The 11537-nt window shown below is 44.1% G+C and overlaps 1 protein-coding gene across 2 annotated transcripts in view; it reads left to right on the forward strand.

Annotated features, from left to right (window-relative positions):
- The window catches only part of GRK2 (G protein-coupled receptor kinase 2), an 86544-nt gene extending 75243 nt beyond the window's left edge, over positions 1 to 11301 (forward strand). For both annotated transcript variants that reach the window (XM_033920070.1, XM_033920069.1), the window contains 4 exons: positions 384 to 546; positions 815 to 951; positions 6057 to 6170; positions 10199 to 11301. In XM_033920070.1, coding sequence (XP_033775961.1) covers positions 384 to 546; positions 815 to 951; positions 6057 to 6170; positions 10199 to 10360 — 576 coding nt within the window. In that variant the 3' untranslated portion in view covers positions 10361 to 11301. The remainder of the gene's footprint in view (positions 1 to 383; positions 547 to 814; positions 952 to 6056; positions 6171 to 10198) is intronic.
- The last annotated feature ends 236 nt before the right edge of the window (positions 11302 to 11537 follow it).

Raw genomic sequence — 11537 nt, forward strand, 5'->3', positions numbered from 1 at the left:
CCTGTACTGGAAAAGCGCAATTAAGAAGACCTAATTGGATTAGATTAGACACACAGCAGGTGCCCGTTTTGGAGGCGCCTGCCGCAGCAGATGCCACGTCCAGAATCGGTCCACTGTCACCTGACATCCACTAGTGGGTAGGGTAGAGCCAGGAGCCTCTTCACTGTCACTCCCTAGTCGTTGCTGAGCTCAGTGACTGACAGTTCTGGACTTAGTGGTATGTTTTCGTAGAAATGTCTTTTAGAGATGAAAACATTAAGTTTAATGAAAGCCACTTATATGTGTGTTAAGTAGTCTTTGACTTTCTCTCCCTCTTTCTTGCTCTCACGCCTTTGTCTCCTCACCTGCTTCCCACCCCTCCCTTGCCTGTTGAATATTCCCAGTTGTTAGACAGCGATCAGGAGCTCTATCGGAACTTTCCGCTTACGATATCGGAGCGATGGCAGCAAGAAGTGGCCGAGACGGTCTTTGAAGCTGTGAATTTTGAAACGGACAAACTTGAAGCTCGGAAGAGGGCAAAAAATAAACAACTAGGACATGAAGAAGGTGAATTGCCAACCCCTCCCCCCCAAATCCAGCCAGCACTCCTAGACTGAGCCCTTGCCTTGTGTCCAGCGAGCGTTCTGTGCCAGCACCCCCTCCCAACCTGATACTAACATCCTGCCCCACAAGCTGTGTTTTCTCAACATTTTTGTTCAGCTGTGAACTGTATATTTATACATCGATGTACAAATATGTTTGTAACAGAAATTCTTCTGTTTCTTTTTGTCCCTTTCATCTGAATTCCTTTATTCTCTGTCCCCGCTCTCTCTAGATTATGCTTTAGGGAAGGACTGTATAATGCACGGTTATATGTCAAAAATGGGAAACCCCTTCCTTATCCAGTGGCAGAGACGATACTTCTACCTCTTCCCCAACCGGCTGGAATGGCGAGGCGAGGGGGAATCTCCGGTAAGCAGACATTTCCCTCACAAACTGTCTCCTATGTTCACAAGGCACATGTCAAGATCTCGTATGTCAAAAAATGAAAATACACAAGCAGAATATCAAAAAATATATGTATTCACCTAGAGATATTCACTCGATAAATTCCATTATCAGAGACTAGTTAGGGCAGGTTTCCTAATACGGAGAAAAGACCTCAGTGCTCCCTGAGAATAAACTCAGGAAACTACTAAGACAATTACTAAGTTGTCATAGAGAGCACATCCTCGGTCAAAGAAAAACTCCGTTAAAGTGCAATCAGTGCTTAAATATATTTTCAAAGACTCTTTACATAGAAATTCTTTCAAAAAAATATAGGAACCCGCACTTATCTCAATAGTGTCCTCTGATAAGGGAAAGATCACCGCAACTCAGTTAAATACACTCTCCCGGTGTAGATATTCAATCTCCCAGGTGTAGATATTCAATTGCAAGAGACAAAGTTTGGGACCAACTATTTTGAACGTAGTATAGAAGATCATCTTATAATTCCCGACAGGCCCTGTTTCGCAATCCTGCTGCATCAGTAGCAGTAGCTCGTTTTCAAATAAATTCCCCTGATGCAGCAGGATTGCGAAACAGGGCCTGTCGGGAATTATAAGATGATCTTCTATACTACGTTCAAAATAGTTGGTCCCAAACTTTGTCTCTTGCAATTGATACTTTGATAGTTTTTCACTTTCTGCATGTTGCACTGGTTTCAGCTGTGTACAGATGAAATGATCAGAAGCAATTAAGGAAAGATTTATAAACTATATTACAACTATATGACTTATAGTTATAAGATTTATAAACCATATGACAACTTTACATGAGGTAAAACTCGTTAAAGTTACTATAACGAGTTTTACCTCATGCAAAGTTGTCATTTCTTTAATAAGACATTAACTATTTTTTTCTGCAGCCCTCCAAATACCTACAAATCCAAAATGTGGCCCTGCAAAGGGTTTGAGTTTGAGACCACTGCTCTAGACGCAGCCCCGAGCTCAAGGAAGACAAGACTCAGTTTGTGTGGGGTTGGAGCGGGGTTGTGGGCAGAATGGGGCGGGGTCATGTATGTCCTCATTTTTTTTGTGTGTGTGTGCTCCATGAAAAACATTTGCCGTGTAAGTGTGCCAGAGCTAAAAAAAAAATGTTTGGGAGATACTGGTTTAACCTAATAATGTACATATAGATTGCATACCCCTATATATGTCTAACCCAACACTGTTATGCAAAAACAAAACCTCATGCAAGGACTACACAATGCAAGGCACATGTAACCCAATGCCTTAGAAATCTCAGTTACAGTTTTTTTGACAGATTACCATATTTTCACCCATATACTGCGCATCCGTGTAAAACGCGCGGGGAACACAAATTTATGTTAAAAAAATTTTATATAGCGCGCGCACGCGTATACTGCGCATGCTAAAACCTCCTCCCGCCTACTCCGAACCGGCATCCTCCCCCCCGCTCGCTTACCTGCGTTTTACAACTTTTTTTTTTCAATCCGATCCGGCATCCCCCCTGCGAACCGGCATCCTCCCCCCCCCCCCCCCCCGCTCGCTTAACCGCGTTTTACAACTTTTTTTTTTTCAATCCGATCTGGCATCCCCCCTGCGAACCGGCATCCTCCTCCCCCCCCCCCCCCCCGCGATCCTACATCCCCCCCAGCACCGCAAAACATCTCTTACCCGATTGGGCACCAGCACCAATGCACAGGATGTGCCAGTGCCAGTGCCCGAAGATCCTCCCTTGTTGGTTTGGTTTGGGCTGGGCTGGGCTGGGCTGGGTGGTGCGGTGCGGGAGAGATCCTCCTTCTTCCTGCGCCGGGCTGGACTAGGCTTTGAGCATTTGCGCATGCTCAAAGCCTTCTGGTCTCGCTCTCTCCGAGATCTTGGAGATCTCCGAGATCTCGGAGAGAGCGAGACCGAGACCAGAAGGCTTTGAGCATGTGGAAATGCTCAAAGCCTGGTCCAGCCCGGCGCAGGAAGAAGGAGGATCTCTCCCACACCGCCCAGCCCAGCCCAAACCAACGAGGGAGGATCTTCGGGTACTGGCACTGGCACCATCCTGTGCATTGGTGCTGGTGCCGGTGCCCAATCGGGTAAGAGATGTTTTGTGGTGCTGGGGGGGATGTAGGATCGCGGGGAGGGGGGGTGACGCAAGCGGGGGGGAGGAAGCCGGTTCGCAGGGGGGATGCCGGATTGGATTGGAAAAAAAAAGTTGTAAAACGCGCTCACACGTATAACGCGCACGTTATATGCGTGAAAATACGGTACATTTCTATCAGGAATGTAATCGGTCAAATCCAACACTATAAGTATGTCTCCATGTAGCAATAGCACTGTCTGTAACCCACCTAGAATCCGAGTTGCGGGGATCTAGTGCACCGAATCGCAAACTGTGCGCCACAGTACACTGGTTTTTCACAGCAGATTCCAGACGTGCCCTGACAAAGACGCCGGTAAGGAGGAGAGGCGTCGGCACCGGCTGACTGCTTAAAGGACATCGTCTTGTAGGCAGTCAGCTTGCGCCGATGACTCTCCGCCTCCCATCCTCCAGGGTCCCCCCCCCCCCACTGAAGTGACGGCTTCAGGGTCGCGGCTGGAGGGCCTCCGCGCACTTCCGGGTGCCTTCCGGCCATAGCCCTGGGTACAGTTTACCGCCAGCCAAAAAGTCTGTGGGATACTGATCTAGCGGGATAGAAGCTTACAAATAACACGACGATGCAGTGGATTTTGTAACTTGATGAGAGTCAGATGGCCAGGAAGTGAGGAGATTGTGCCTGATGATCTTGGATGTGAACTGGATAGGAGACGTAAATCCATACGAGTAGATCATTTTTTTATTTATTCAGTTTTCTATACGGTTCTCCCAGGGGAGCTCAGAACGGTTTACATGAATTTATTCAGGTACTCAAGCATTTTCCCCTGTCTGTCCCGGTGGGCTCATAATCTATCTAATGGACCTGGGGCAATGGAGGGATTAAGTGACTTGCCCAGGGTCACAAGGAGCAGTATGGGTTTGAACCCACAACCTCAAGGTGCTGAGGTTGTAGCTTTAACCACTGCGCCACTCTAGAAATCAAAATGTACTAAAAGTGAGCTGAGTCTAGGATAATGAAGCCATTGTGACATCACTGATGAAATTGGCTCTTAGGCATTGGTGGAATGAGGCATTATGATGTCACAATACCAGCTCTGGTTATCAGAGGCTGAAACTGTTCACACTATTTATTCATTTTTCTATGCCGTTCTCCCAGGGGAGCTCAGAACAGTTTACATGAATTTATTCAGGTACTCAAGCATTTTCCCTGTCTGTCCTTGTGGGCTCACAATCTGTCTAATGTACCTGGGGCAATGGGGGGATTAAGTGACTTGCCCAGGGTCACAAGGAGCAGTATGGGTTTGAACCCATAACCCCAGGGTGCTGAGGCTGTAGCTTTAACCACTGCGCCACTCTAGAAATCAAAATGTACTAAAAGTGAGCTGAGTCTAGGATAATCAAGCCATTGTGACATCACTGATGAGGTTGGCTCTTAGGCATTGGAGGAATGAGGCATTATGATGTCACAATACCAGCTCTGGTTATCAGAGGCTGAAACTGTTCACACTATTTCTTTATTCAGTTTTCTATACTGTTCTCTCAGGCGAGCTCAGAACGATTCACATAAATGTATTCAGGTACTCAAGCATTTTTCCCTGTCTGTCCTGGTGGGCTCACAATCTATCTAATGTACCTGGGGAAATGGGGGGATTAAGTGACTTGCTCAAGGTCACGAGGAGTAGCGTGGTTTTGAACCCACAACCCCAGGGTGCTGAGGCTGTAGCTTTAACCACTGCGCCACTCTAGAAATCAAAATGTACTAAAAGTGAGCTGAGTCTAGGATAATCAAGCCATTGTGACATCACTGATGAGGTTGGCTCTTAGGCATTGGAGGAATGAGGCATTATGATGTCACAATACCAGCTCTGGTTATCAGAGGCTGAAACTGTTCACACTATTTCTTTATTCAGTTTTCTATACTGTTCTCTCAGGCGAGCTCAGAACGATTCACATAAATGTATTCAGGTACTCAAGCATTTTTCCCTGTCTGTCCTGGTGGGCTCACAATCTATCTAATGTACCTGGGGAAATGGGGGGATTAAGTGACTTGCTCAAGGTCACGAGGAGTAGCGTGGTTTTGAACCCACAACCCCAGGGTGCTGAGGCTGTAGCTTTAACCACTGCGCCACTCTAGAAATCAAAATGTACTAAAAGTGAGCTGAGTCTAGGATAATCAAGCCATTGTGACATCACTGATGAAATTGGCTCTTAGGCATTGGTGGAATGAGGCATTATGATGTCACAATACCAGCTCTGGTTATGAGAGGCTGAAACTTTTCACACTATTTATTTATTCATTTTTCTATGCCATTCTCCCAGGGGAGCTCAGAACAGTTTTACATGAATTTATTCAGGTACTCAAGCATTTTTCCCTGTCTGTCCCAGTGAGCTCATAATCTATCTAATGTACCTGGGGCAATGGGGGGATTAAGTGACTTGCCCAGGGTCACAAGGAGTAGGGTGGGTTTAAACCCACAACCTTAGGGGGCTGATGCTGTAGATTTAACCATTGCATCACTCTAGAAATCAAAGTGTAGCAAAAGTGAGCCAAGTATAGGACAATCAAGCCATTGTGACATCACTGATGTGGTTGGCTCTTAGACATTGATGGAATGAGGTTTTATGATGTCACGATACCTGCTCTGGTTATCAGAGGCTGAAACTTTTCACACTATTTATTTATTCAATTTTCTATGCTGTTCTTCCAGGGGAGCTCAGAATGGTTTACAGGAATTTATTCAGATACTCAAGCATTTTTCCCTGTCTGTCCTGGTGGGCTCAAAATCTATCTAATGTACCTGGGGCAATGGGGGGATTAAGTGACTTGTCCAGGGTCACAAGGAGGAGCAGCATGGGTTTGATGCTGTAGCTTGAACCACTGCGCCACACTCCCCCCTCCCCCCCCCCAGTAGTTTAGACTGTCTACAAAAGTGTGCTTTCTTTTCTCGCTTACCTTGTGGAATATTTTCTCTGTTTTTCAGCAAAGCTTACTTACCATGGAGGAGATCCAGAGTGTGGAAGAGACACACATTAAGGAAAAGAAATGTATCCTGCTCAAGATCCGTGGGGGAAAACAGTTCATCCTTCAGTGTGATGTAGGTCCTCTCACTAGAAATAGAGAAGCAAGTGTTGGAGACTGACGAGAGATTCAGCAGGGCTGAGCATGGTTTAGTTTAAAGATAGATGTGCTTTGTGTACTGTATAGCACTCAAAGGTGATTACACACTGTGGATAAGTCCATAATACAAATATTTAATTTTCTTTTCTTTAAAACCTTTCCACATCTCTTGCTGCAGCCATGATCAGTGATGTTTGATTGGTAAATATATATATGTAATGTAATTTATTTCTTATATACCGCTACATCCGTTAGGTTCTAAGCGGTTTGAAGAAAATATACATTAAGATTATAAATGAGAAGTAAGAAGGTACTTAAAAAATTCCCTTACTGTCCCGAAGGCTCACAATCTAACTAAAGTACCTGGAAATTAATAAAGAAGAGAAAATAAAGATGGTTGAAAAAAGAAAAATTCTATGTGAATTTATAGGATGGAAATTAAACTGACAGTGAAGAACTGTATGAAAAATACATATGGAATGCAGTTAGAGAGGGTAGGTTACAATCTATTTATGGTATTTGTTTAATTGGAAGGTGTTAAGGTGGGTAATTTGGGGGAAGGTTATCTGAAGGTAGGTGAATCTTCTGGAGGTAAAAGAGGAGGGGTTAAGATATTTGGATGAATTTTTTGAAAATATGTGAGATTTTATTTGTGGTACAATGGAAAATACAAATCTGAGAATATGATGGTAGATATGTACTGGAAGGCCCATCTACTCTTTCCAGTTTGCATCCTAGTTCAGTGCCAGAGACCTCAATCCATCTCTAGCTTTCCTCTGTATCTAGGGAATGGGGACTCGTATGCTGCCTTTTTATCGCTTTGGCATTTCAAAGCTGACATTCAAAGCAGTGGGCACTGGAGGATTAAGTGACTTACCCAGCAGCTCCGGGATTTGATCTCACAACCTCTGGGTGCAGAGGCAACAGCTCAACCAATGAGCCACAGCCCTAGAACTGGGTGTTTTCTTGTATAGACTTGAACACATATTGCTGCTCTTGCATCCAGCATTTCCATTGGCTGGCTGTTCATACGTCCATGAAGAAATATTTTCTAGTGTTACTTCTGACTCCTCCTTCCTTTGAATCTCATTTCATGTCCAACATAAATGTCATATTAGGTAAGATCAATGCTTCTTCATCCACTGTCGGCAGCAATGAGCATTCCATGTTGGGCAGAAGAAGGTACTCAATAGACCCCCAACTGGTACATTCATTATTTATAAATGTCCTCCGTACTCTTGACCTCGTATGGCATGCTAAGGCTTATAAGATACCAATGGCCATTCCTATTATCGAAGCAGTAAAAGCTTTGGTAGGGTTGAGTGGAGATTTATGTTCCAAGTTTTACAGCAATTTGGTTTGGGCTCCAGTTTTAGAAAATAGATTTCAGCTCCATACTCATCTTTATCAGTGAGGATTAGAGTGAATAGAGAATACACTAATTATCTTGAACTTTACAGAGGCACTAACCCCCATCTTTTTGCTCTTGTAGTGGAACTATTAGCAGCTGAGATCTGGTTGGCATGACATATTCATAGAAACATGACGGCAGATAAAGGCCTAGTGGCCCATCCAGTCTGCCGATCCGCAGCATCCACTATCTCCTCCTCTCCCACATTCTGTCTTGGAATTAAGGCACAGTCTTTGTCTCCACTACTTCTACCAGGAGACTATTCCATGCAACTACCACCCTTTCTGTAAAAAAAAAAAAAAAAAAATGTATTTCCTTAGATTACTCCTCAGCTTATTGCCTCTTAACTTTATCTTATGCCCTTTCATTCTGGAGCTTATTCCAGAGCTTCCTTTCAAATGAAAGAGATTCGCCTCATGCCAAGTAGGTATTTAAACATCTCCATTGTATCTCCCTCTAGTAGAAACCTACCTGATCTTCCCCTATTTTGGAACCTATCGCCCCATTCAAATGCTTAGCTAAAAGTTTAACATCAATATGGGTTGGAAGGAACCACAAGATGTCTGGTCCTTCCATGGTTTTGGCAACACTGTAACATAGAAGATTGAAGCTTCTCTCCCTGCAGAATTGAGTTGAAAATATGAACTAAGATTGGAGCAAAAAAAAAAAACAACTTTATTTTTTAAAATAAAGTTAGCTGAGAATCCATCCAGCCCTGGTGCTTTACAAGATTTCTTTGAGCAGCTGCAAAGGTCAAAAATTTACATCAGGCACAGATGTTATTCAAAACTTATCCTGGAAGCCCAGACCAGATATATTCCATGTATAAAAAAAAGAGGAAGGAAAACAAAACGGCAGCTGGCATGGTTAATGAGTGAGGTGAAGGAAGCTAAAGGAGAATCTTTCAGAAAGTGGAATAAAGATCTGATTGAAAATAATTATAAACAGCATAAGGAATGGCAAGTCAGCAATTTAAAATATCTTTATTTGCTGATATTAACTGTAGGGGGCCCTAAGATTTTTGTCCCTTATTCTGTAAGAGGTATATGTGTATGGCTCCTTTTCGGTCTGGCATCTCTGTCTTCTTCCCTTCCATCTCTCACTCCCTCCCCTAGGTGGTTTATAGCATCTCTCTCCTCCTTTCCTCCCTTCAGATCTGGTATCTCTCTCCTCTCCCTTTCCCTTCCTTTTCTTTTCTGCTTTTCCTTTTCAATTTGTTTTCAACCTCTTGTCTACTTTCTTACTTTGCAGTCCTCAATTTCCCTTTCATTGTGTCTACCTAAAAGCTTGTCACCTCTTTTCCTCACACCTTCCAGTATCTCACTAAATCTATCCTGTTCCCCCAATCCAGCATGTGCTCTCTTTCTTTATCCCCTCCTTCCATCCAGTATGTGCTCGCTCTCCTCACCACTTCCTTCCATAGTCTGCTCCCCTCTCTCTCTCTCTCCCCTCCCATCCAGCGTCTTCTCCCTTTTCCTCTCCTCGCCACTTCCTTCTGGCATCTGCTCCCTTTCTCTCCACTTTCAGTATCTGTTCCCCCTCTCACTCTCCCCTTCCAACCCGCACCTGCTCCCCTCTCTCTTCCATCCAGTGTCTGCTCCTCCCTCTCTCCACTGCCCTTCAGCATCTGTTCCTCCCTTTCTCCCCCCTCCTCAGCGTCTTACCCTTCCCCCCCCTCTACTCCCCTTCAGCACCACTCAACCTCTTCTCTTCGTCGGGTCACCTTCCATCCTGTCACCTTTGCGGACGCTCTTCAGACTTTTCTCTTTCTGGGTGTCCAGAAGTGGCAATGTTCACAAGTCCCGTGCGACTGTCCCAAAGCTTCTCCTCTGACGCAAGCCTCCAAGGCGAAAACAGGAAGTTCATCAGAGGGAGAAGCGGTGGGACAGTCACACGAGATTCTGAGAATGGTTTACCATGTCCGGACACCTCAGAAAGAGGATAAAATTCTGAAGAGCACCCACGAAGGTGAGGAGAAGGGACGAGATGCCTGGATAAATGTTTTGGGGTATTTTGTGTGTTTGTGTCACGATTGCAAGGAGGGCTGGGAAGGGAAACAATATGACAGATACTTTACTGTGGAGACAAGGCCATTCATTGCTCCACAGGGCAGTGAATGGCCTTGTACCCACGGCGACTAGTTTTTTTTTTCCTCCCCATGTCATTCTCTACTACATAACAAGCCTGTATTATGTGGAATATTGCTTCAAAGTGAAATGAGAGTGGTCAGGGGCTGAATTCAGGTAAAATTACGGTAGATGTATGTTTTACTCCTTATTTTAGAATCTATATGGGTTATTGAAAGATATTTGCGGTTTGTAAAAAAATAAAACATTTTTTTTCATTGGCATCAATAAATGAGTTTAATGACTGTTGGAGGAAAGAACCTCTTTGGAAGGTTCTGTGTAATCTACCTTTCCAAGATGGTTAGAAATAAGAGTCCCCTGTTTATTCAGGTTATTATCAGTGTATTTTAACTGCTGGCTGACTTCCCTCACTGCCTTAACACAGTGTTTGCAGCTTCAGGGCCAAGTACGGATGCAAGGTGGTGTTGGCGATCATTAAAGCCTTCTTGCTGGTTTTTGTCTTCTCAGAGCGACCCAGAGTTTGTTCAGTGGAAGAAAGAACTCCGAGACGCTTACCAGGAAGCCCAGCAGCTGCTTCAGCGTGTTCCCAAGATGAAAAACAAGCCACGCTCCCCAGTGGTGGAGCTGAGCAAGACGCCTCTCATCCATCGCAGTACCAATGGCCTCTGACCTTTGTGGAGGACCCAATCACAGCCCCTCCCCTGCAGACACCTGGCTTTCTTCCATAGAGAGCACATATTCCTGACAATGGAAGAGAGAGACAGCGTCAGCAGAGACTCCCCCCCTGCTGTGGCTGCTGTTATGAAACCAGAGAATGTTTGTTTTATTTTTAATTTATTTTTTGGTTTTAAATGTTTCGGTTCTTTTTTTTTTTTTTTTTTCTTCCTCGGAAGAGAAAGCATAGCTTTTGCTCTTCATGTTTTACAGACTCCTTTCCCTGACTGTAGGGAAGTTTTATGTTTCTTCGTTGTGCCATGAAACTGCTTGACTTTAGCAGCTATGCTGGGGGGGGGAGCTGCGTGTTGTTTATGTCTCCTCTTCTGCTCCCCCCTCCCAATCATTCTTTCCAGTTTCCCATCCTGTACCACCCCTGTGACCAGGAGAGAGGGGGGACTCTGCATATTTTAATCTCGGCAAATTTCCAGTTTTGGGATGGAGGTTCCTTTACAGGACCAACAGCAAAATGGAGAAGTAGAATGGGCTGGGTGTGAGGAGGGCTATGTTCGCTGCTGCTTCTCTGGAACGTCTCTCCAAGTAATAAGTGTCTTGGGTTTTTCTTGGACACTACCTCTCACCGCCTTCCTTTTTCTTTTCTTTATTCTTTGTCTGTTTTTCTAAGTCCTCATCTCGCCTTTTTTCTTCCCCCCCCCCTTCTTTTTGATACACTAGCTTTGTCTAGAGCTCTTGTGTCGAAAGGAGACACGGACGCATGGAAGCAATTTTGGCAGGCAGCAATTATTTAAATTTTTAAAAAGGGATGGGAAAACAAGTTTTTTTGCCAAAAAAAAAAAAAAAATAATTTTGTTTGGTAGTCTTTTAATGTGTTTTTATAAAGAAGCTCTTGAATTATTTGCATATCAGGAATTATTTAAAAAAAAAAAAAAAAAAAAGACAAGTTTCTCCAGTTTGTTTTATTAAAAAGACATTTTTGTGGGGTCTGAACACTTTGGCATTAAATGGACAGCTTATCATCCTCTTCGGACATATAAGGAATCAAAATTCTTTTTCACATAGTTTATTGAATGGTGAGAGACGGTTGCAGCAGAGTTAGTTCCCATCCTCTCTCTCTTCAACCTGCCAGACTGAAAAGGGACGGAGGAAAACTCCTTGAACATTTTGGAAAATT

This window comes from Geotrypetes seraphini, chromosome 14 (genome assembly GCF_902459505.1).
Source record: "Geotrypetes seraphini chromosome 14, aGeoSer1.1, whole genome shotgun sequence".
Taxonomy (NCBI): Eukaryota; Metazoa; Chordata; class Amphibia; order Gymnophiona; family Dermophiidae; genus Geotrypetes; species Geotrypetes seraphini.